Source organism: Trichosurus vulpecula, chromosome 6 (genome assembly GCF_011100635.1).
Source record: "Trichosurus vulpecula isolate mTriVul1 chromosome 6, mTriVul1.pri, whole genome shotgun sequence".
NCBI lineage: Eukaryota > Metazoa > Chordata > Mammalia > Diprotodontia > Phalangeridae > Trichosurus > Trichosurus vulpecula.
The window spans coordinates 212707841-212732503 of NC_050578.1; the positions used below are offsets into that span (position 1 = coordinate 212707841).

The 24663-nt window shown below is 38.9% G+C and overlaps 1 protein-coding gene across 1 annotated transcript; it reads left to right on the forward strand.

Moving 5' to 3' along the window:
- The first annotated feature begins 1911 nt into the window (after positions 1-1911).
- LOC118854484 (stem-loop binding protein) lies at positions 1912-20404 on the forward strand. The gene is made up of 8 exons (XM_036764853.1): positions 1912-2154; positions 3670-3831; positions 7815-7919; positions 8661-8720; positions 9155-9292; positions 10302-10451; positions 11406-11487; positions 19522-20404. The coding sequence occupies exons 1-8, from the start codon at positions 2081-2083 to the stop codon at positions 19636-19638; spliced, it is 888 nt and encodes a 295-aa protein (XP_036620748.1). The 5' UTR covers positions 1912-2080; the 3' UTR covers positions 19639-20404.
- The last annotated feature ends 4259 nt before the right edge of the window (positions 20405-24663 follow it).

Consider the following 24663-nt stretch of genomic DNA (forward strand, 5'->3'; position numbering starts at 1 on the left):
GAGTCTTTTGGAGCTGTCTCTGCACCTTGCATTGCTGAGCAGAGCCAAGTCTATCAAAGTTAGTCATCACGGATTACCATGTGTCTGTAATCATGGATAACGTTCTCCTGGTTCTGCTCAAGGGGAGTATTTCTGCGGCACCGTTTTCACAACCAGTCTGTGGGTATAGAGTGGAAGTCAGCTTCTCCCCATTTTACAGATGAGGCTGATTGACTTGAATAGGACTAGAATTTGAACTTGGGTCACCAATTCCATATTCAAATGAAACCCCTGAGAATGTGGATCCCTGAGAAGGAGAGGCTTGGGGAAAGAGGGCGGTGGGACCAAACCGGTGCGTAGAAAGGCCTTGCTTATTCAGCCCCTGAGGACAGGTCTGGGGGCAGGGGGCACAATGAGTTGCAGATTTCATCCATTCCTGCTGTCCAAAAGTGGAAGGAGTTGTCTTAGGAGCTGGAAACAAACCACTGGGGAGGGGTTCAAGCTCCCTTGGTGGCGATGTTCTAGAGGAGGCTATGCTTGGTCAGGGGCTGGCTAGGGCTCCAGCCTTTGCTCCAGAGCCAGGCTTCTCCAGGGAACATCAGCTCTTTTGGCTGCTGAGTCACCATGCTGACTCGGGGAGTAAGTCGGCTGCCAAAAGGTCATTGCTGTTCAAAGCAAGTGATCCAAGCCATTTTCCTTACTGGTTCTCCCAGATGAATGGGTGAATGATGCATTTATTAAGTGCTTATTGTATGCAACATACAAACATAAATGGAAGCCGGTCCCTGCCCTCAAAGAGCTCCCATTCTAATGGGGGGTGGGGGAGAGACAACACACATGGAAGGTTTCAGTGGCAGGTCCAGAAGGAAAGGTCCCATGGTCTAATATCTTTCCCACTCCTAAAAACACAGCAGTTTCCTGGTTTGGGAACATCTGACACTGGACTGGAAGCACCAAGTGAGGGCCCTTGGCTAACTCCATCCCAGTTTCTGGCACACAGCAGGTGCTTAATAGATGTCGATAGATCCATTATTGCGTGATCTGGTGGTCAGGATGGTGGTGGTGCTTCCTGTCTGGGCTAGGCCAGTGCTGTGAGTGGAGGCTGGCTGGCACTGATGCCTTTACACGGATGGCAGATATTCATGCCTATAACCCATGTATTGTAAGTAGCCAAGGGGTAAGGGCATTGAGCACTGGACCGGGAGGCTCAGGCCACGAGGATTCGGCTCCTGCCATTTTGACTGCGAGACCTTGGACATGTAATTTCTCTCTGGACATGAGCTTCCGCATCGGTTAAATGAGAATAGACCGGACTGTCTGTAAGTTATGATTTGGACATCTCTAAATGGGATACAGTCAAGATACGACCCGGCTTGAAATGGAGCTGAAGTGAACTGGACACTCTTCTTCCATCTCTCCTCCCCGCCCAAGCCTTCAAAGGATCCGTCTGTCTCCGCTTCCCTGCCCTGAGATGACTGAAATTGATTCGGCCCAATCAGCAATGAGCATGAGCCCTCATCTTTCCATTTCCCCGCCCCCTTCGCCTCCCCGCCTTAATCTTCCCTCTGGGCTTCAGAATTTCCCGCCAACACCCCTCCCCCAGCCCGCGTAGAAGCAGCCAATGAAAGCCTGCGGCACGCTTATCTGCCGCCCGGACTACTTCTGGGCCGAACTAATTCGGAATTAGGGGGAGATTTATGCTTGAGCCTTTCCCAAACCCACCTCTGGGGGCTCGTTTGCCTTTACTGACATCGAACTGCCCTTTTTCATGTTCTATTTTTCCCTCTACGTTGACCTGAAATTCCCTCATTCTCTTTCCTGGATCGAGACTTGGAGCCGCCTTTTCCCTACTCCCCTCCTCCCCGCGTCCACGCTCCGATGATTCGTTCCAGGCTCGCGAGAGGCGGTGGAGGGGTGGGGGTGGGGCAGAAAGCTTATAAAATGCCGTTGGAGGCGGTCGCCCCTCGCGCGCGAAATCAGTCTGCGCCGGTGCTGGGTAGTCATAGCATCCCCTCAGCTCGACGTTTGCGAAGGGAACGTCCAGACTCGGCTTCTCCCATTCTCGTCAGATCTCGCCACTACCTCCGCCCCACACCTTACCATGGATTGTCGGCAGCGGAGTTCTCAGAGTGCCGGGGCGAGCTCAGGGAATAGCTGCTGGGGCGGCGACAGCAGGTAAGTCGGCTGAGGACCGCCGTCCCGCTTCGGGCGCTAAACGCGAGACTTAGACGACGACGGGCGGACGCCTTCGCGGTCTGGTCTTTGGGCTCGCGGCGGGCCCGGGCCTTACCGCGCCTGCGCGGCGGGCCCAGCTCCACCTTCCTACCCCCTCGGGATGCGGGTGGCGGGAAAAGACCCCAGTAGGGCTCCTTCGAGCCGGGAAGGGTGCGGGTTCGGAAAGGGCTGAGGTGGAGCCTGGGGTGAGGAGTTTGGTCATCCCCCTTCGCTGTAAGAACTGATGTCCGAATAGGAGCTGAGGTCCCCTTCGTAACCCATATTGCCCGTTTTACCGGGAGGCCGCAGGTAACTAGGGGCCCTCCAGTCCCCTCATCCAGTGCCCTGGCCTTTATAAAGAGGAAATGGAGTCCCGCCGAGGAGGAGGGGCCGGCCCTGGGACCCTAACCGTGGTCCTTAAAAATGCTCTTATTCCAGTGCTTCATTGGCCAGGTATCGTACTGAGCGATTGAGATGCAAATCGGGGCCGGGGGGGGGTGGGGTGGCGGCAAACTCTTAAAGGAACTGCACACGAGTGTCCGGGACTGCCGTGCTCTTTGTAATACACCCCCCCCCCCCCCCCCGCACCCGCAATGGATTTGCATTTAGACAACCTGGGCTTTCTTACTAGGTCACTTTTCCAAGTCTAGTTCTTCCCCCATCTCTAATAATTAGATTAATTGGCAGACCTGGAATTAAAATCCCGTGTTCCTGAAATTCTATTTTCCATTGTTCCAGCTCTATTCTTTCATCTCAAAAATGAATAATTTGGATTAATTGGCAGACCTAGAATTAAAATCATGTGTTGCTGAAAATCTATTTTCTATTTTTTAATCATATTCTCATCTCTAAAATGAATAATTTGCCTTAATTGGCATGACTGGAATTAGAATCCTGTGTTTTGAAAATGTGCTTTCCCTTGCACCAGTCTTGCTTCTCTCATTTGCACTAAACCAGCTCCCACCCCCCATAAAGTGTGGAGGATTTTTGTAATCAGCCATTTTACCAAAGGAGAAATGTGGGAGGGAGAAGTGGTTTACCCAAGGTCTCCTGACCTCATTGCTCCTGCTAGTAAGTAGCTGAATGTGCTTGCTGCTTTATCACTTGATCTAGGTCCTGGGCCTGAAAGGGCATGTGTGAACATCTAGAAACCAAGAAGTAGCTTCAGTCAAAAAAGTGTGCTTCCATGTGTGCCCCCAATTCAGTTATTAAGCCAAAAAGCCCAACCTCATAGGAACTTTGGGGCTGGAAGGGATACTACCATAATCTACCCTCATTTCCTTTATCTTACAGAATGAGGAAACAGAAACTGAAACCTAGAGCAGTGAATTGACTATAATCAAAAGTCATGTTGAGCCAGTTTTAGAACCTTGTTCTTCTGCCTCCTAGTCTGATACTTTTACTTATATCTAATCTCCAAAGCACCTCATAATTTAGAACACTAGTAAGTAAATCTAACTTTTTCCTCCTACAAAGCACACTTTCTCCATCCCGGTGGTCTCTTGGACGCAAAAGACGATTGGATGGAAGGCACAGAAAACCCGAAGATGTTGATTCATCTCTGTTTGTTGAAGATGAGACCAAATCTAGAAATGCAGAAGAAACCGAATGTCGAAATTCAGACAACAGGCTTGAAAGGTTCGACACTTGGCAGAAACATACTTTGCCATTGGTGGGGAAGGGGCGAATGGGACATTTCTTTGTCCAAGTTGTGACTGACAGTCATGAGAGTTTTGTGACAATTATGTGACCAGATCAAAATTACTTATTAGTTAAGCCCATTTTGGAGAAATGAGACACAAAGAATGTTAGGCCAGTATGGCTGAAGGTGATAGCTGAAAAGAGGAGGTATCTAGCCACAGGAAAACTTGAAGATGGTAACTCGTTGGTCTTCATTTTGTGAAAAAAAATTGTATTCTGTGTTTACTTGGCATATTCAAAACAAACCTTAATTCTCTGCTTCTGTTTCCTTTGTACTTGGAAAAGGTGGTGCTTGATGTAGGAGGTATCCTTGAACATATCTGGTCCCAGTTGGAGTTTGCACCTTAATACATATTTGCATACTCTGACGAATATATAGAAAGTTGGGGTTTAAACATGGTTAGAAGTATATGATCCCAATTCATAGAAACCCAGAGAGGTTGGGTCGAATTTACCCCTATGGGAACACTAGTGAGACGATCCAGTAACCGTCATTCTGACTTGTTTTTTGCCATGTATTTTTATATTCAGTGTATCTGTAATATGGATGTGGGTATTCTTGCCAATAATGCATATCGTGTCACATCTCAGCCTACCCTTTCTGTGCAACTTCTCTCCAGGTCTTTCTGTAAGCTTGCCATGTGTTAGGACCTTTTAGCATTTCCAAAAATACATACTTTGGACAAAATTTTTTTTAAAAAAATCCTAAATTTAAATTGTTGCAGGAAAATCTCTAGTCACTTGATTAGGCATGAAAAATATCTTTATCTATGGGTTGTTTTAGTTGATTAATAAATTTTGCTACCTAATGTAAGTTAACAAAAAGCAATTTGAAATTTAATATAGTTAAGAAAATGGGTACAGAATCCTTCGGGTTTTAAAATGATTGAACTTTTTGTTCATTCATTCGAGGCTAATTAACTTGTATTTAAGAACATACTGTAGACATTGAGACCAGTGATAAGATAGGTTGATAAAACCCTGGGATTTGTGTTTGTGTCTCTGGTTTGGTTTTCAGTTCACTTTTTAAAAGATGTGAACATTTGTTTCTCTTAAGACTGAGCCATGGAATCTCAATATTTCAAGAAGTACTTGAGACAGGATGCTGTTAACCTGTTTAACAAAAAGACTAGCTAGCCTTTATTAGTACTTTGCAAATATAATTCCTTTCATTTGATCCTCAGAATTACCCCGGGAGGTAGGTGCTGTTATTATCCTCATTTTACAGCTGAGGAAACTGGGGCTGGCTGAGATTAAGTGACCTGCCCAGGGTTACCTAGCTAGTAAAGCAAATAAGTGTCTGAGAACAGATTTGAGCTAGGGTCTTCCTGACTCCGTGCTTCCACCTTCTATCCATTTCTTCCACTTAGCCGCCTCTGTTTGAACTTGTACTAACTCACTTTCAACAAACAAAAGTTTGTTAGGCACTGTTAGACACTCAGTATTAATTGTGTTAATGTCTTTAAAAACTATCTGGCATTGTAGTGGGCTATGAGAAATTATTAACAAATGTTTTTAGGGTTTTTTTATGTAGAGAAGAGGGTTATACTGGTTGTAATATGGTTGGGTAATTTTTTTAGGTATTGCAGAAATTGGTAGAAATGGACTGAATAAATTTACCTTTTTGTTTTGATGTTATGTGAATAAAAATTATTGGGCTATTTTTTTAAAAGGTGAATTAACAGAAGTTTTCAATAATTTGATCCATAATACTCCTTAATCCTTACATGAAACAATCTGGTAGTTATGACTTGTATTTGAAATAAACTAGGATGATTTTTTCATTTGAATGAGACCTTAAAAGGCAAAATTGAATGCTTTTTAACATCTACTTTAACCTGTGTTTTATTGTTCCTCTTCTTTGTAGGCAGAAGTATTGAAAAGAGTAAGACCTTCCCCCATAAGAAATATTCTGTCATTAGGCAGTGTTATAAAATGTAACTACAAATTTCTAAAGTTTGAAATAGAAAAATTATGCTATAAAATGAAAACTCTACATTATTTCTATATAAAGTTTCTCTGAATTACATAAAGAATGAATACATACTATATAAAAGATAGAAGCTCTCCTGTATCACAGGGAAAATTTAAAGAATTTAAAACTGATGCCTGTTTCTAATGATAATTACCTTATTCTAGAGGTGTTCAAAATCATTTTATTTGTAGAGATCTGCCTCATGGTGGGACAGAAGATGCTAAAGATTTCTTTGCACTGAAAAACTTTTTTCATGGCTAACCTAACATCTTCCTTTACTTTGCATATATCGTTTGTTCAGAAGAATTGAAGCTCCTCAATATCATAACCCAACTGATGGTACCTCTAAGCAAAAATTAGTATCTGTCAGAATAGTCTCTCCTTGTTTTTAAGCAAAACATACACACCCCCAGATCATTTGCATAGGTCTTTATTCTGTCTTTAAGAAAATATAATTTTAACAGCTGGTCCCTACCTTCAAAGAGCTTACGTTCTAATCATGGAGACAACAAACAATTGATTCCCACAAGATAAATACAGAGTGAATGAATAGTAGTGTTAGAGGGGAAGGCACTAACATCTGGGGGAACCAGGAAAGACCTTTTGTCAGAGGGAGCTGAGTTTTAAAGAAAGCCAGAGGTAAAGGGTAGGAGGGGAGAGCTTTCTAGACATAGGAAGTAGTTTGAAGCCAAGAAAGGGTCCATGTAGTGGCAAGTATGCCAGTTTGGCTTGACCATACCAGTGTGTAGAGGAGAGTAATGTGTTAAAGGACAAGAAAGATAAGAAGCCAGGTTGTGAAGAGCTTTAAATGCTAAAAAGGATCGCATTTGATCCTAGAGGTTTTAAGGAGCCCCTGAATTTTGAGTAAGGTGGTAATATGGTCAGACCTATATCCCTTTATTTTCCAAATAGATCTTGACCTCCAGAGATCCTCCCCTCTTAATAAAGAATAAGAAAAATAACAGTTCAGCAAAACATCAAATGACTAACAATATATACGTTAGTCTCCCTCCAACCCAAGAAAGTTGGTGTTATGAAAACCTAAAAAGAAAGCCTGAAGATAAAGAGGGAGGAATGTAGGCAACAGCATTAAATGGGACAGATGGGTAGGTAAAGATGGAGACTGAGAAATACACGATTTGTCCATTAAGAAATCATTGGTAGCTTGGAAGAACAGTTTCAGTTGAGTGATGAGGTTGAAGTGTTGAGGCAACTTTTTGGGGGAGTTTGGCTGGAAAGATGAGTAAAGAGGGCCTTAATAACTTGGGGGGGATGGCTGGATTGAATGAAGGACTTTTAAGGATGGAAGACACTTGGGCATATTTAAAGGCTTTACAGAAAGGAATGGGGAAATATGTTGCGAATGGGGGGAGGAAGAGTGCTTGAGTGGGGCCATCTGATGGAGAATGGGGGGGTGGAATTGAGAGTGCAGGACCTTGGCTAGTTCTCTGAGTTCTTCAGAGAGAAATAATAGTACTTATATGAATCAACATAGAGAGAACAGAGCAGAACCAGAAAAATAATACGATGACTAATAAGAAATAATGGAAAAAAAAAAAAAAAGAAATAATGGAAAAATACCTAAACTGATCAAGATAATTTATTCTTACAGTACACTATTTTCCATGACTTCATGTAACACTAGCCATTTCCTACCTTCGTTTTTAGGATTTTGCTAACTTAAAAGTGCTTCCACAAAATTTAGGTATATTTGAGACCTTTTTGTCTTGTCTTTGGAATATATGTATAGCAATGGGATCTCTGCCAGCCCATGTTTTCTTAAAGCATGCATGCCCTCTTTTATACCACCTCCCTTTCATGGTTCCTTATTAACGTTGTATTGCAACCTGTTCACACCCATCAGTTACCTATATGTAAACCCACAAATTGTTACTAAAATTTCAAAATTCATTGTTTTATCTGAACAGTAAATTTTTGTTTGCAGCTTTACAACACCAGAAGGCCCCAAACCTCATTCAAGATGTAAAGACTGGGGAAGTGCAGTTGAAGAGGACGAAATGAGGACCAAAGTGAATAAAGAAATTGCAAGGTACTTAATTATCTTGTCTCTTAACTCTTTGCTTGGTAATTTGATTTTCTACATACTTCAAGCTATTCATTTTTTTTTCTTGAGATGTATTCTAGGCTATGTTTCTAGGCTACAAACTATGTATGATAGTTTAACTTGAAAAAGTGATGCATTGATAATATTCCTGGCTAGAACATAGCATATTAGATAGTTCTTTGAGGTGCAGGTTTGGTGCTTTGAGTAGAAGGGGGTTTTCAAACTATTTATACCATGTACTACGATAATTAATAATGCACATAAAACTCAAGCGAAACATTGCCAAGTGACATCATTAATTTTAGTTATTTCCCCCTTCTAGTATGAAGCAGAACCTAGTTAAATGAAATTGGAATTAAATAGTCATTTCATTTTAAGATTATCAAAATAATTTCAGCCTTGAATTTGTTGAAGTTTAGAGAGGCATTTGGATTTGTCAGTCTTCTATTTAAACATTATTCTAGGTACTATTTTTGGACTCCTTAACCTTTTAAATTTGGCTGAAATTTGCCATAGAATTTTACTTCCTAAATTGATGGAGGTATAGGTAGAGACTCTTCTTGAGAACTTGTTTATGGTTATTAATAAGTATTCATTTATGTGTTAAGAGCTCACCATGTTGGACAGATGCAGCATAAACAGGAATATTTTGTTGGGTTTGTTAGATTATACTCTGCATCTTTAATGTCACTTGAATGGCAAGTATAATATGAATTTCTTTTACAGATACAAAAGAAAACTTCTCATAAATGAATTTGGAAGAGAAAGAAAGTCATCTTCAGGAAGGTGAGTAACATTTAATACTTTCAATTTCGTATGTCTGTTAAAGATACTTGTGAAAAACAAACAAGTATGAATACTATAAGGAAATCTAGGATGACCATTGTGAAATTATGCAAAGGAAACAGAAAGTACATCATATCCACAAACTCTGTTGTGGAAAAGTCAATGGGAATGAATGGAACAAACTGAGAAAGTTGATGGATAACTAATGGGAGTGACCTAATAAGTTGAAATTTCATATGTTGAAATTCGTTTATTTAAATATAAATATTTTCAAAGCAAGGTTATTTGGCTCTTCTACAAGACTCTTCTATGGCTATTTGATTACCATTTTGAATGTTTAGTAAAATTATGAAAATTGTTAATATTAATATCCATTAGACTTTTTAATAACCTTTGGCATCTCTGAAAATAAAATCTTTTTTTATTTTGTTTAGTTCTGATTCAAAAGAATCGACATCTACAGCACCAGCAGAATTAGAAACAGATGAAACTGTTCTGATGAGGAGACAAAAACAGATAAATTATGGAAAGAATACCATTGCCTATGATCGATACATTAAAGAAGTTCCAAGGTAGATTTTCATTTGTGTGAATGACAGGTCTTTAAGTGAAATAATGTCATTATCGGTAACTTCCTTTTGTAAAAAAGAAAAAATTTATACCACTTATTTCTGAATATACATCCCCTATCCCATCAATTAAACATTTCTTTGTAACAGAAAAAGTAAAGCTTATGTTTTAGAAACATATTAAACCTTTGGAGAACTATTATCTAAGGACAGCTTGTGCAGTTTATTGCCCTGAGTAAGTACATGGTGATTTAGAGATTGCTACAGTAATCTTCATAATAATAGAGAAAGAAAGTATTGCACATGTGTCATGGGGTGGTCCTCTGATGACAGATCAGCAGAAGATACCCTAGGAGGTTTCGGGCAAATAGATTGGTATGGCAATAATAACTGAATTCCTAGGGAGATGTTGGGAAAGAGAATCTAGAGTCAAAATGAGAGGTGAAAGCTAAGACTTTTAATTTATCTTGGTCTATACATGAGAGAAAGTAGGAGGCTGAACAAGGAAAGTTGTAGGAGAAACTTGAGCTAAAAATAGAATCTGAAGGTTACCAAAGAAGTCATGCCCATGGGAGTGTAGGGCACTAGCAAACTGGATTGAAGCCTTTGGCTAGTTTTCACCCCAAAAAAGGACCTTTCTTTGTTAGGGCAATTTGGTCTGTTGTGGGTTTTAGAAGTGTACTGGCCCCTGTTGCACCAGCTGGCTTCACTGCTAGAAAAATGTAATTTTGTTTTTCAAGAGTAAGGAATGTCATCCTATAACTTGATATATTAGGACTTGTTTTTAATAGATTTCCAAAGAATTTAGGTGCCTAATATAATCCAAAGAAATGTCCAGCTTAATTTTAAATATTGACATCCTGTGACAGCTTTTTAAATAAATTAAATAAAATCTCAGTTTTTGAAAACTCAGTCTCATTAAAATCTTAGATTTCATAATTAGTGGTGAGAATCCTATGGAAACATAGGACGTGATTCCTTAGACTAATGGGTGTTCTCTTCCTAATTATAGGCATCTTAGACAACCTGGAATTCATCCTAAGACTCCAAACAAATTTAAGAAGTACAGTAGGCGATCATGGGACCAGCAGATCAAACTGTGGAAGGTTGCTTTACATTTCTGGGATCCTCCAGCTGAGGAAGGCTGTAACTTACAAGAAATGTGTGTATAACTTAGGACTTATTTTCCTCTGTATTATAGAAGTGTGTGTCCCACAAGTAGACCCTCTGTGCTCATTGGCATAAGTTGTGCGTACAGTTCTGTGACCCGCAAATGGGGTCCTTCAGATCTTCCCATAAGAACAGTTCAATGAAAACTTCACTGTCTTGGTTATACGGGGCATGGAGCAGGGTTTCTTCTCCCGGGGAGCAGTCTGGTGTGACAACAACAAACCCTTAATTAAGCTCTGTTGCACATAAAAGCCGTCTCTAATGAGTAGGCAGAACATACTAGCTTGGTGGAATCAGAAGATTTGTTAGTGAAGTTAAAGTCATGGGTTGTATTAAAATCTAAAGCCTGCACCTTCATGTCCAGTGTGCTTCCCTTAAGAAAGTGAGAGTGTCATCTAATGTTCAAGGACTGTTTTAATCTTCAGTTTTTTGTCCAACTATGCACGTTATTTGTGAAAGCTTCCCGATATTAAAATGGTATTAAATGTATTAAAATTCATTTCAAGCACTAGAAAACAACCAGTCCAGGTTTTTAAATTATATATAATAATTCTGTTATTTATAAGTTGATCAGCCAGTGAGAAAGTGACAATCTTCTAGATAAGTACTGGCATAAAAATAAATTGGACTGCCTTTAAAACTTTTTCTCACTACTGCCCCAACACATTTGCAGTGAATGCACTTTGAGATTTATGAAATGATATACTTGCGTCAGGTCTGCAAGTTAGGTAGTACAAGCATTATCCTCATTTTGCAAATGAGGAAACTTGGTGCATACAACTTTTCAAAGTTCTTTAGAATAATACTGGGCTGGAGAAAATCTACATGTGGTTTTCACTGGAGATATTCAGCAACCGGCAAGAGACTTTCCCAGTGTCAGGTTTCTTTCAGCACTATGTTAAGCAAGTCAGTGATGTCATTTGCATGTTGCTTTGTAATTTAACAGCACCCCAGTAGATATTGGTGAAATGGAGACTGAATCTGCCGAAAGTAGTTCTGAATCACAAACAAGCTCTCAGGATAACTATGTGAGTACTGGGGTTTTGTTTTTCTTTTCTACCTTTAAGTTTTCTAATTCCTTCTACTTAGCTCTTGGCAGTTTGGCTCATTTTAAATGGTAATGTAAAATGTGCTTGTTTTGAGCTTGACACTAGAGAGTCAGAAATATCCATTAGTATAACCTGAGGTTTAGTCCTGGGATTGAGTGTATTAAATCTCTTGTACAGTACACTGCCCATAATTTTGACATGCATATTACAAAGATATGATAAAGGAAAATCATGCAGTGAATATTTGAGTAACTCTCATGTCAGTCAGACTAGTCACACTTTTAAGTGTTTCCTAACTACCTTTTACTACTACATCTCTAAGTTAGATTCTGTGGCAGAATATGTGGTACAATAAAAAGAGGATGTTGGTTCTAATCTTGGTTCTGTTGCTAGCTGTTTTAAATGACTTGTCAAAGTCATTTAACCTCTCAGTCTATTTCCCTATCTGAAAAATAAAGGGTTTGTTTTTTTCTTTTAAACTAGGTGACCTGAACACTGAGTCTATACTGTGAATACAAACTTAGTAGCAAATACAAAGTTCACCTTTGATCCAGTGTATCATTCAACAGTTTGTAAGATGTGCAGGAATTTTTTGGTGATTGGAAACAGTAGAAATAATAAAAGAATAATTTAAGTGAACCCAAGGAATGATAGGACAAAAAAGTGGGGACTGAGGCTTGGAAGAACAGTTGAAAGACTAGGCTTAAGTTAGTACAAGCAAAACTTAGTTGCAGGGACTAAGTGTTGACTTAAGAAGAGGGGAAAAGAGAAATAGAGGAAGGTAAAAGCATAACCATTAATAAACTTAAATGTGAATGAATAAGAAATCAAACCCCAACAATTTATGTTACAAGAAACGTTCTTTGAAATAGTCACAGATGAAAATGAGGAGCTAGAACAAATTTTTTTTCTGCATCAAGATAGTTTTTAGAGGCATGAACTAAAATTATTATATCAGACAAGGAAACAAATTAAATGTAGAGGGAAAAAAAAACTATTGTGCTGTCACTGTAGACCATGAAGGGATTACAATATTAAGTATATGTGCAACAAATGCATAATATGTAAGATCATAAAGGAAAAACTAGCCTAGTTGCAAAAGGACAGATGATAGCAGGACAAGAATTATAGGAGATTTTAATATTCCTTTCAAAGTTTTCGGGATGAACTTAGGAATGATAAAAAAGAAAAACAGTTGACTTTGTTGGAAAAATCGATTTGAAAGATTAAGGCATCTTTTGAATGAGAATATTGAATATTCATATTAAACATCTTTTTCAGAACATAGCTAAAATAGTAATTAATATAGCGAATTAATCATGGTAAAGGTGGCACAGCTGGGCTTGGAGTCAAGAAGACTCATCTTCCTGAGTTCAAGTCTGGCCTCAGATACATCCTAGCATTATGACTCTGGGCAAATCACCTAACCCTGTTTGCCTCAGTTTGCTCATCTGTAAAATGAGCTAGAGAAGGAAATGGCAAACCACTCCCAATATCTCTGCCAAGAAAACTCCAAATGGGGTCACAGAGTCAGATGCTACTGGAACAACTGAATAACAGATCTAAATGAACAATAAGTAACTTCCCAAATGAGTAAGCCAAAGAACATGTTTTTAAAATAAATATTGTTGATATATTTTGCTTTTTATGTTGTCTAAATTTCACTTTGTATCCTTTCAATTCTCCCCCTCTGAGAGCCATCACTTATAACAAAGAATTTTAAATTTAAAGAGGAAGAAAATACATAGGCACAAATGATTGATGTAGTGAAAAAAATCTGACAATATATTAATGTTCCATATCTGTGGACCCTCCCCCACATCTGTAAGGGAATAGTGGAAAGTTTTGAATTAGAAATATGTAAAGTTGAAAATGAATGCTAGAAATGATGAAATTAAGAACTGGATTTTTAAAGACAAAATGAGAAATCACTGGCTAATAGTATAAAAGAAAATAAAGTTACCAAAATGAAGCAAGAAGGTGAATTCACAGCAAGAAATAAAAGAAATTGTCAGAAATGACTGTATGATTGTGTGCTTATCAAATCATGAATTTATGTAGATAATTAATAGGAAATAAACCAAATGAACAAAACATAGAAATTTTAGCCTAAAAACCGATAAAGAAATTGATCAAGTCATAAATAAGAGCTAACACTGGTCTAGGCAGATTTGTAAGTAAATTTCCAGCAAATATTTCAAGAATAGGTAATACTTATGCTACAAAAATTATTTTCAGTCATACAGAACAAAGGCATTCTACAAACATCTTTATGAAGCAAAGTTTAGAAAACTGTTCACTTTGATTATATTGGATTTATGCCAGTGATTCAAGGATTGAAAACAATTTACATAACCATATTCTAGCCACTTTCCCTCTGCCAACCTGAATTAATAGATAAATCCTGTGGAATTTCCTGAGGTGGGAGAGAGGTTAAGTATTTTCCCCAGAATATTCATTTTCAGAATCTTATTCTTTCTAACTTAACTTTTAGCTCACTGCCTCTTAAAAATTATGATTCATTTTAGAGAGTTAATCATATTTCAAAAGCATTTTTGTCATGAGTTCTAAAACATGGCAATGAAAGGGCCCTTCGATGAGATAAATCTGTATCTAAAGCCAACAGACAGCATTTTTTTATAGGGGAGTAACATGGGAAACTTTGTCCAGCAGATATATTGGATGAAACAGGATGTCCCCTTTCCCCAGTACAGGGTTCTGCCAGAAAATCCTGCAGTATCATTGCTCATGTGTGGCCTTCACTAGTAATGCTACTTCTACTGACCGATTTATAGATGGAGGAGGCAGTGTAGATGATGAAAAGAACACTTAAACTTTGGTTTAGGTCTCATTTTACCACTATTGTGACCTTGAGCAAGTCATTGAACTTCCTCAGGCTCATTTTTCTTAAAAGGTATGCTGTTGGACTAAATGTTATTCTCACTACCCTTTTAGCCAAACTGCCAAGGGGATAGTGTAGTCCATACGTGTATGACCCTATATCAGATTGCTTGCCTTCTCGATGTGGTGTGGAGCGGGAAGCTATTAAAATTGTTTTTACATGTAATTAGGGAAAAAATAAAATACTAAATTTTTTGAGAAGAGTGTGTGTCAACAAAATAATGAAGTCCAAACTTAGAGAAGCAGTTGGACACAGTATCCCAATGTTTGATAAGCCCAAGGACATAAAGTACTTGGGAGAACTCTCTGTTCTACAAAAGTTCTTCCAAATGTGGAATTCAGTCCACTTTGTCCCCAGCTGCTGGTTAAAGTCTGACAGATAAGTGGTAAGAGGATATAAACAGTTTGCAAAAGAATAACTATCAACAATTATAGAACTATAAAGAACTATCAACAGCTTTATGAAAAATTACTCAGATCAGTAATAGAACCACAAATTAGTTTCACTTTACAAACCAATACTACTTGGAAAGATCATAAACTTTAAGAAATAGTTGGTGTTGGAAGGACTGTGGGAAAGACAGGCAAACTTTGAATTTGTTCAACCATTTTGGAAAATTTTTTGGAAAAAAAAGTGAAGAGAATCACCAAAGTGTAATAACTGTTGACTTGGAGATATACCCCAAGGCATTCCAAGTCAAGTTTTCTTCCACCAAAATACTCATAGCATTTGTAAGAGGAACAAAACCAGGTACAAAGCAGCTACTGGTAGCCACCCAGTAGGAGATGATTGGGGAAAGTATATAATGTATTATAATGTATTGTTAATAGTGACAAATGTGAGGCATGGGAAGATTTCTGTGAACTGATGAAATGGGAACTAAGCAGAATCAAAATAAGATACATAATGAGTACAGTTGTGAATAAGTGGCTCTCATTGATTATAGCAGTCAATCTTGGCCCAGGAAAACAGATAATGAAATAGACTTCCCTCTTCCTGAAAGTTGGGGAGCAGTGTGGGCATGGAATGTTGCACACACCATTAAATGCAAAGTTGACTTTGCTTATGTTTTTTCTATGTTATAAGGGGAAAAGAGTTTGTTAGAGATAGGTAACTTTTTCCATATAAAAAAGAGACTGTAATTGAGTCTCATGGGATTTCTCCAAAATGAACCTTCTGTCTGTTATTTTTGTGTTTGACCAATGGTAATTAAATGTATACTAAAATGAGTACTTATTGTTTCCTCCAGTATCACTGGATTGGCTGTTCTATGTGGCTTTTAAAGCCGTCAATAATCTGGCTTCAACTTTGCAACTGCATTAGTATGACTACTCTCCCTGGCTTGTTGTTCCTCACATTCGGCACTATATCTCTAGTCTCCACCTTCTTCCTGGTTGTCCTTCCGCATTTGGAGCATTGTCTCCTTAGGACTGAGACTGGCACTTCAGCCTTTTGTTTTTCTCTCTGGGTTATTGTGAAGCTGCTAGTTTCCACAGAGCCCTGGTTTGTCCTTTTTTGCTCCTTTTATAACCCTACCTAGTCCTATAGTAAGAGAGATGTGTAGGGTTTGATATCCTAGCTTCCTAAGTGAACTGCCCCAGGACTGATGCACTGCACATCTTGGTGGCTCTTACTGTGCCATTGCTAGCTTTCCCTGGGGTTCCTTAAAAGGATCTTCAGAGCTACTTTAGCAATAGGGCTGAATAGAAGGGCCCAACTAGGACCTCTTTAGCCCTTATTTGTAGCCTTTATGTGGTGTCTCCACAGTGAGACATTTCTTCTTGTGACATGGAGTTGACCTTGGGGGTTCTTAAAGCTCTGGAGCTGGAAGGTACCTTTGAAGTCGTCTAGTCAGTCCCACCTCATTTTACAGATGAGGAAATTGAGGCCTGGAAATGGTAAGTGAACCTGAAGTCCTATGACTCCAGAGTCACTGTTTTAGAAAGATGTTCCGTGTTGGAAGATTGCGCCATCTTGGAAAGGCGTCCCATTTGTATCACATGATGAATTGTCCAGTCTTTGGAGAACTAGCCACATTGGGAGAGATTCACCATTGGGTTCCCTGCAGGGTGAGGAAGTCTTTAGCTGTGACAACTCACTAAGGCTGTTTTAAGTCAGTTTGACAGAAGAGTTGTGGTTTGTATCAGGGGAAGAAGTAATTACTAAATAGCAAATTACAGATCTTTGAAGTACGCAATATTTTTTTAAACCTTTTATTGATGCTTTTTTGTTTTTATTACTCATTTTTGGAAACATTTCTCAGTCTTAGCCCCTGGCCGCAGAATTGATCCTATCCTTGTAACAGAAAAAAACCCAAATACCCGAAAGTGGCCACTGCTGACAGTGTATACCCCTTTCTGCCAGAGCCCCTCTGCCAAGATGTAGGGAGTAATGTTTCATTGCTTTATCCTCAGGACCAGAGTTGGATTTTTAGTTAGTCAGCATTGGATTCCGTGTAGATGTTTTCATTTATGCTGTTATACTGGTATATATTTTGGTTTTGCTTATTTAGATTCTGTTCATACAAATCTTCCCGTGTTTCTTGGAATTCATTATTTTGAACTGCTCAGTAATAATCCATTATGTTCACATGTGATTACTGGTATATTGGGCCCCTTTTGAACTGGCCAAGCCCTGGGTATGCAAAGACAAAAATGAAGTAGTCCATGCCCATCAGGGAGCTGACGTTATAATGGAGAAAGCAATATGTGACTTACAGGCAAGCAGCAGGTAGTGACCTTTGAGCTTTGAAAGGAGGTAGGATTCCTAGAAGGCCAGAGGGGAGGAAGGAATTACATTCCAGGCATGAGGGACTGTTGGTACCAAAGGCCCAGGGATAGGAGATGGGTAGAAGAAGAGTAATGTTCTGGAAAATAAAAGCTGGTGCCAGATTATGAGGAACTTTAAAATGCTGAACTTTAGGAGTTTGTGGTTGGTCATAAGGGCAGTGGAGAGCCACTGGTGATTTTTGAACAGGTGAGGATGTAGTCAGACCTGTACTTCAGGGGTAGCATGTTAGTGCTAGTCTCGAGCAGTAGTGCCAAGCTTAAATAGAGATGGCTCCCTGTGGCCTATGTATTGACCTAGAAAACCATAAATTAACAACATCTGTGTTATATGTTTTTAATTTTGTTAAGACATTTCCCAGTTATGTTTTAATCTGGTTTGGGCTGCAGTTTTGCCAGTGGTGAGTTCGGTCTAGAAGCTGGATTGGAGATTGTGGAGACTGGGCAGGGAGACAAATTGGGAGGCTATTACTACAGCCCAGGCAAGAGGTGATAGGTCTAGAACGAAAATGGCAGCCATGTGACTCTGGTTTTGAATCTGTGTAGCTGGAAGGTTGATGGTGTCTTCACCATAAATAAGCAAAGAAAGGGCGGATAGCTTGGGCAGGGATAAAATTAATTTTGTTTGGGATGTGTTAAGTTCGAAATGCTTAAGAGATAACCAATGGGAAAAGGCCAGTAAGTGGCAGCTGGCAGTGGAGACCAGGACCTCAGCAGATGCTGGAGTTGGATGTATGTAGACATTGGTCTGGGAGTCATCTGCATAGAATGATGGATGATTAACCCCCATCCCCCCCCCCCAAAAGTTGATTAGGTCATCAAGGATGTATAGAGGAGAGGACTGGAGACGGCTCAGTACAGAGCCTTGGTGTACATTCATGGTTTGTAGGGAAGGAATATGAATAATTGTCCAGCAAAGGAGACTGAGATGGAGTGGCCAGAAAGGAGATGAGCCAAGAGAAAGAACCTTGTCATGAAAGTCAGAGGGAACAGAATATCCAGAAGGAGAAGCATGGTGAACACTATTGCAAACGTTGAGAAGGACGAGGACTAAGAAAAAAGCCATTAAGTGTGGTAAATTGAAATCATCGTGAATTTGGAAAGATTCAACTTGTAAAGGTGGAAAGTCTATTTCTGCAAGGCATTGAAAAGTGAGTGAGAGTAGAGGAGGGAGTGCAGACTAAGACCAGAGAGCTCCTTTTGGCAGTTTGTCTGTGAAGAGAGTGAGAGGTATAAGACCACAGGGGATGGGGGAATCAAGCAGAGTTTTTGTTATTTAAAGAATGGAGGAGACCAGGACATGTTTGTAGGCCTCAAGGAAGGAGCCCGTAGACAGAGAGTACTTGAGGATTAGAAGGAGGGGGACGGAGTTCAGGGACAGGGACTGGGACGGGACAGTCTGCAGGAGGATGAGAAAGAGATGGGATAAAAGGGTTGGCTTTGGCAAGAAGAGCAGCCTTTTCATCAGACTGGAGCCAAAGAGGAAATAATAGGGAGTGATGTCAAGAAGTTTTGAGACAAAGCAGAGAAGTTCCTTTATTGGCCTAATTCCAAACTGATATCTGGATGAGTAAGACTGACTTAGAGCTCCTTTTATGGCATATTAATCTCTTTCTGTAGTCCCCTGTTACAGTTTTCACATCTTTGCCAGTTTGTAAGATGGGAAGTAAAATTGATAGTTTTAATTTGTGTTTATAGTTTGTTATTTAGAGATATTATTTAAAAACACGTTTGTACCCAATTCAAAAGTCTTACTTTGGAAATAAACCAAATATTTGAATTATGAAAGTAGCCACCGTAAGGTGTATATTGCTATGGTTTAATTGCTAGGATGTAAGCAGAAGTTTGTACTTTAACTAAATCAAGAATATATTTGGATTTTTCTTATCAGTATACTAAAGTGATATAGTTGCTAACCTGGAAACCATAAGATCACACAAAGTGGTAGGTACTATATATAAATCAGTTATTTAAGATATGATAGTCTTCCTCCCCTAACAAAGGGATTAGCAAGTTCAGGGAGAAGGGAAAACAACATAATTGTCTTGTTTGTGGTTGTATGTAGTTTTGGGGAAATGTTTGTTAGGAAAAAATTTTTTTAGCTAAGTGAGATTTTATTTACCTATGCATTTGAATTAGTTGGCTAATAAGTATATGAATATATCTACCACTATCTGTGCCTGTATTAAGATGGCAGAAAAGTGAAAAGTAAATTTAGAAACATTAAAGAAGCCTTTTTGAAAAAGAATAAAATTTTTACCATGGGATTAATAATTGCTTACCTCCTTTTCTTAATTTTGTGTGACTCACATTTTTGTTTTGTAGGATATGTATTCTGGCACGCCCACAAAAGTTAGACATGTTGATTATCAAGCAGGAGATGAATTTGACTTGGAGGCTTGTTTGACTGAACCACTGAAAGAATTCCCATCTGTGAGCTAAGGGTGCCACCTGGAGGCTATTTTGAGGAAATGAATGCCATTCTAAAATGACATTGTTTAGGTGAAAATAATTCTGGTAAAATGTTGGCCAAACTATGTTGTGCATTGGTAACTGGATGTTTCCTTCCTGTTCATAGTTCATTGTTTCATGATATTGCTATTCTTGCCTCATTTTCTTATTTTTACGTAATTTTTTGTATATTGGATGGGTTTGCAAGTGTTAAATTATAAATCACAACAACCCAAGAAAAGTGACATTGAAACAATTTAATTGTTCCACAGGTTTCTCTTCAAGTTAACTTGGCTGACAGAAATGGTTTTTTCCAGGTATAAAATGCCGCATTGGTCTCTTGGTTTTATCATAGAACTACAATAAGGGGCCAGCATTTCTTTGTGTTTTGCCAGTGTGCTTTGAGTTGAATGTGACTCCATTTTCTTTACAGACTAAATTCTTGGCATCTCTTCAAGGTGTCAGGTGTATTAAGCTTTTCGTTTTATCCAGAGCACTGGAAAGTCACCATAGATATGGTGAATTATTTGAATACTGAGCTTGAAAATTGCTGTATACTTGGTTTGGTTCTTGTAAATAGTCAGTGATAGCTCTTCTTGTGATATTTGAAGAAGAGTTAAAGGAATGCAAAGTATGTAGGGTAAAACTTTTTTTAAATACAGCCAATTAATAAGCCATGTAAAATTGTAAATGATAACATTGTACAGATTTTCTGTTCAAATATTCAATTGTAAACTTAATACAGTTAATGTTTTAATTGCTTTTGTATGGAATGTTCTTGCAAAAAATAAAAGGAAAAGAATATGGTGTATCAGATTTATTAGGTTGTCAGATAGATGTGAACTTTGTTACTCTGCTTCCCGATGAGCCTCTCCTTGTGCATTCGTTTTCAGAATTCATATACCTTTCTTTCAAAATACTAGAAATAACTATCCTGTGTGTCTTTATACCTTCACTTTTTTTTTTTATTAAAAAGATTATAGATGGGAGGATACAGACAGCGTAAATTTATTACAGGTTGGTAGTTTGAAATTTATAGGTGCTCAGTATACATATTTGAATGAATGAAAATTGTTCAAAACTTGAATTTTAGTAAAATACCAAGTAGTGACAAATGATGTATTTCTTCTGAATTATTTCTTATTCCTAGTGAGTCCTGTCTGGACTTCATTGCTAGGATTTAGTTGCCCTGGTCTTCTAGTAAAAATCTCTTGGTTGTTTTATAGTAAGTGTCTACTGGTTTGTACAACTATTGAAATTTGTTTTTTTTTGGGGGGGGGGTTGTTTTTTTTTTTTTTTTTTTTAGAGATGTGATTTGACTCCCCCTAGTCAGACTTCATCTGAAGTACTGTTGCATTGATGTTGAAATGCCTCATCTCAGGAAGGTGGTTGTTGAACTGGAGCAGGTCAGGGCAATAAGGAGGATCTTTGAGGACAAATTGGAAAAATTAGGGAGAGTGAGGTTAGCTAGTTGAAGGGAAGACTGTGTTATTCTTAAATCTTTTATTCCAACCTTTGGGTGACAAAAAAGGACAGAGCCCAACAAAAAAATTGAGAGCAATTTATCAGTGTGATTTTTATTTTTTAAAGACATTGTTGGTGTTGCCAGGCCCTCCCTGAGACCATTGTAGACCAAACTTAAAAGCGCATGCAATTTCTGGTTTCCAGCAAATGATGGACCAAGTACCGCTAGACACTGGGAATACAGAGGAGAAATATGAAATAGTTACTGCCCTTTACATACTATTTAAGGGAGTACATGTGTGTTTGTGTGTATGTAGATCTGTGATTGAGGATCCACACTAATGAAATGGACCTTTTGAAGGTGATTTCCATGACGGTCACAATTCATTTTAGCAGAATTAATACTCAAAAATGCTGCCATCCCTTTGTAGCTAAGTTTATGACTAGGATTTGCCCTTAAATTTATAAGAATATTCTGGTGGACTTTTTTTGTTTTGTTCTTTCATTACAAGTAAGACTTTTGCACATCTTTTTGACACCTTTTTTCACAACCTTTGACAACAAAAATAACCAAAGAAAATGGCTAATTAATCTATGCTTTTATAGAAGTTTATACAATTATTCCCATACTTTTCCAGGTACAGAAACTTGATGAGCTAAGTCACCTTATCATGAAACTTGGGTAAAAGGAAATAGTAAAATATATAGTTGGAACCGAAGTTCAGAAGCAGAATGGTCATACAGTTTGACTAGACCATTGAGGGGAAGAGTAAAGTAACACAGAATGCCATCATAAGTAGGGTGATAGTAATATGCCAGACTATAAGGAGTGGAGGTGCTAGGAATATTTGTATAGGATGGACAGAACCTCAGATCTGCTTGCATTATCTTACTTTGGGCAATGACTTGAGAATTCTAGCTCTAGGGCTGGAAGGCCACCTAGTCATCTAAGTGGCCCCAGGGGGCTGTTACTTGCCCAAGGTCATCCAAATAGTAAGTGTCAGAAGGGGATTTGAACCCCTGTTCTCTCCATTGTCAATGCCAAACTGCTTCACTTAGCTTTTCTAGGCCTTAGGTCAGGCCCTTAACCACCTCTCATGAACTCTGATAGTCTCTGAATTGATCTCCTTACCTCTTATCTCTCCTGTCCAATCCGTCCTCACCAGTTATCTAAATAATCTTCCTAAGACACAGACCATATCGCTGTTCAGATTCCTCAGGGGCTCCATTGCTGCTCAAAGGATAAAGGCCAAACTCTTAAATATAAGCTAGTTCCTCCATGATCTGCTCCAGTCTATCTGGTGGCATTATCTCCCACTAATCTCCTTCAGGTATGTTCTTTTCCAGCTAAATTGGACTAATTCCCCAAGTGCCCCATCTCTGTATCTCTGCCTCATAGTGTTTTTGACTAAGATGTCCTGTCAGTTTGCTTTATGAAACATCTCTAAAAAAAAAATGAACGAAACATAACAGAACAAGAGCAGAAGCTCAGAAGAGAACACAGACAAGTGAGGCAGTTTTGTTCCTTTTGCATTAAGTTTAACATACACTTAAACTATAAAAGAAATTCACAGTTGCATGCACAATCCTTTTTCTGTTCTTTGTATATTGAAGTGTTTGTTTTTGTTCATTGTCAGGTTCATAATAAACTTGAAACAAATCTCTTCCTTCCATCCTCTTTTCATTCCCATGGATTGTGTGTAAAATTCTTGCTCCTTTTCTCTTCCCCATAACCTGATTCAATCCTCATCTTTCAACTATATTGTGATAATAGAGCTGCCTAACTGAGCCCCCTGCTTTTGTTTTTCTCTTCCACATGCCCAAGCGTGACGATGTTGTTTCCTCTTCTCTAAGACAAATGGCTGCTTCTGGCTTAAGGATAAACTAGGAATTCATCCTGTCATTCAAGGCTGTGCACAATTTGGTGGCATCCTACCTTCTCAACCTTATTTCTTATCTAATCTTTTTCAATCATATGTTCCCAGCTAAACTGGACTATTAGCTTTTACCTAATCTTGTCTTGCCCTTTCCTGCCTCCGTGTCTTTGAGCACACTACTCAGAATGGACTTCGCCTGTTAAAACATTTTCAGTCTTCATTTGACATTTCTCTCTCAATTAAACCAAGTCAATTATTTTGATTTTGTGTCTTCAGTATTGTCAGGATCCCAAGATCTATGATACAGATCTATCTAAAAGAATAGGGAAAGTACCAAAAGTTGGCAATCAAAGATGCAGATGTCACTGTCACCCAACCTTTTTGACTGCTCTGTGCCCAAAATCTGAGTCAACTCTTAAGCATAGCCTTGCTTACACACCTTTCCCAGGGGATACATGATACAAAGCAAGCCTGAGGAATGCCTGAGCTGCCATAAAGAGGTCTCACCTGACTCTTGTTTGTGATCCTATGGCTATGATTCTTTACCAGCCCAAGGCCCTTGGTTCACTTTGCTTTTATCTACTGCCTCCACCAAGGTTGGCTCAGGGTAGGAAATAGCGTGTAGTTTTCTTGAGGGCTACTGGCAACAGTTAGTGCTTTCTCTCCCAGAAGCTCAACAACTGTGTCTCCTTGACTGCTAACCAGGACTATCCTTAGGGTGGTGTAGGAAGAGGAATGAGTTAGCAACTTCTGAGTGATGTTAGAGTCGTTAGAATAACATGGTGGAATTGGGATCTACTGCTTTGGGATGGAGATACTTCCCTTGTTTACCAGATTTAGAGCCAGAAGAGTCATGTGGGCATTATCCCTTACTTGATACATGAGGAAACATGAGGGAAAGGGATTTACCCAAGGACATGCAGCAAATTAGTGGTAGAGGCAGATTTCATTTAACCCGACAAACATTAAGTGCCAAGTATTCTGCTAGGTACTGGTTATTACAAAACCAAAAAATGACCCTTCAGTCAGGAGTTTAGGAGAAGAAATCTAGGGTAGTTAGAAGAGTGGTGGATCTAGGGAAAAGGGGAGACCTTGATTCTAATTTCTCCCTTGGACACTGTGTTACCATGAGCAAGTCACCACCTCTCAAACTCAGATTTCCTCACCTGATGATTCTTCTAGTGCCTATGTGTAACAGGGACTACATGAGGGTGAGCCTACACTTCCCAGTGCAGATCCATCTATCAATGCATCTATTTTATTATATATATGTATGTATGCATATAATACATATGTATATAATACATATATATATATATATATATAAATATAAATATGTATTGCCACATAGAGATCTTGCTAATACATAGTTTGCATGCCGTTTCCCCCATTAGATTGTAAGCTCCTTGAGGGTAAGGACTATTTTTGCCTTCCTTTGTATCTCCTGCCCTAAATCGTGCCTGGTGATAATAGGTGCTTAATAAATGTTTGTTGACTTGGTGACTATCTAGATCTAAATTCACTTTTAGGGACCCTAATTTCAAGCTACATGGGGTGTAAAACAAAATTGCCCCAACATGCATGAACCATGCATGCAGGTGCCATATTGTCAGTCTTCATCACAGGATTATTGTAAGGAGTGATGTATGTAAAGGTCCTTTGTAATATTGCTATG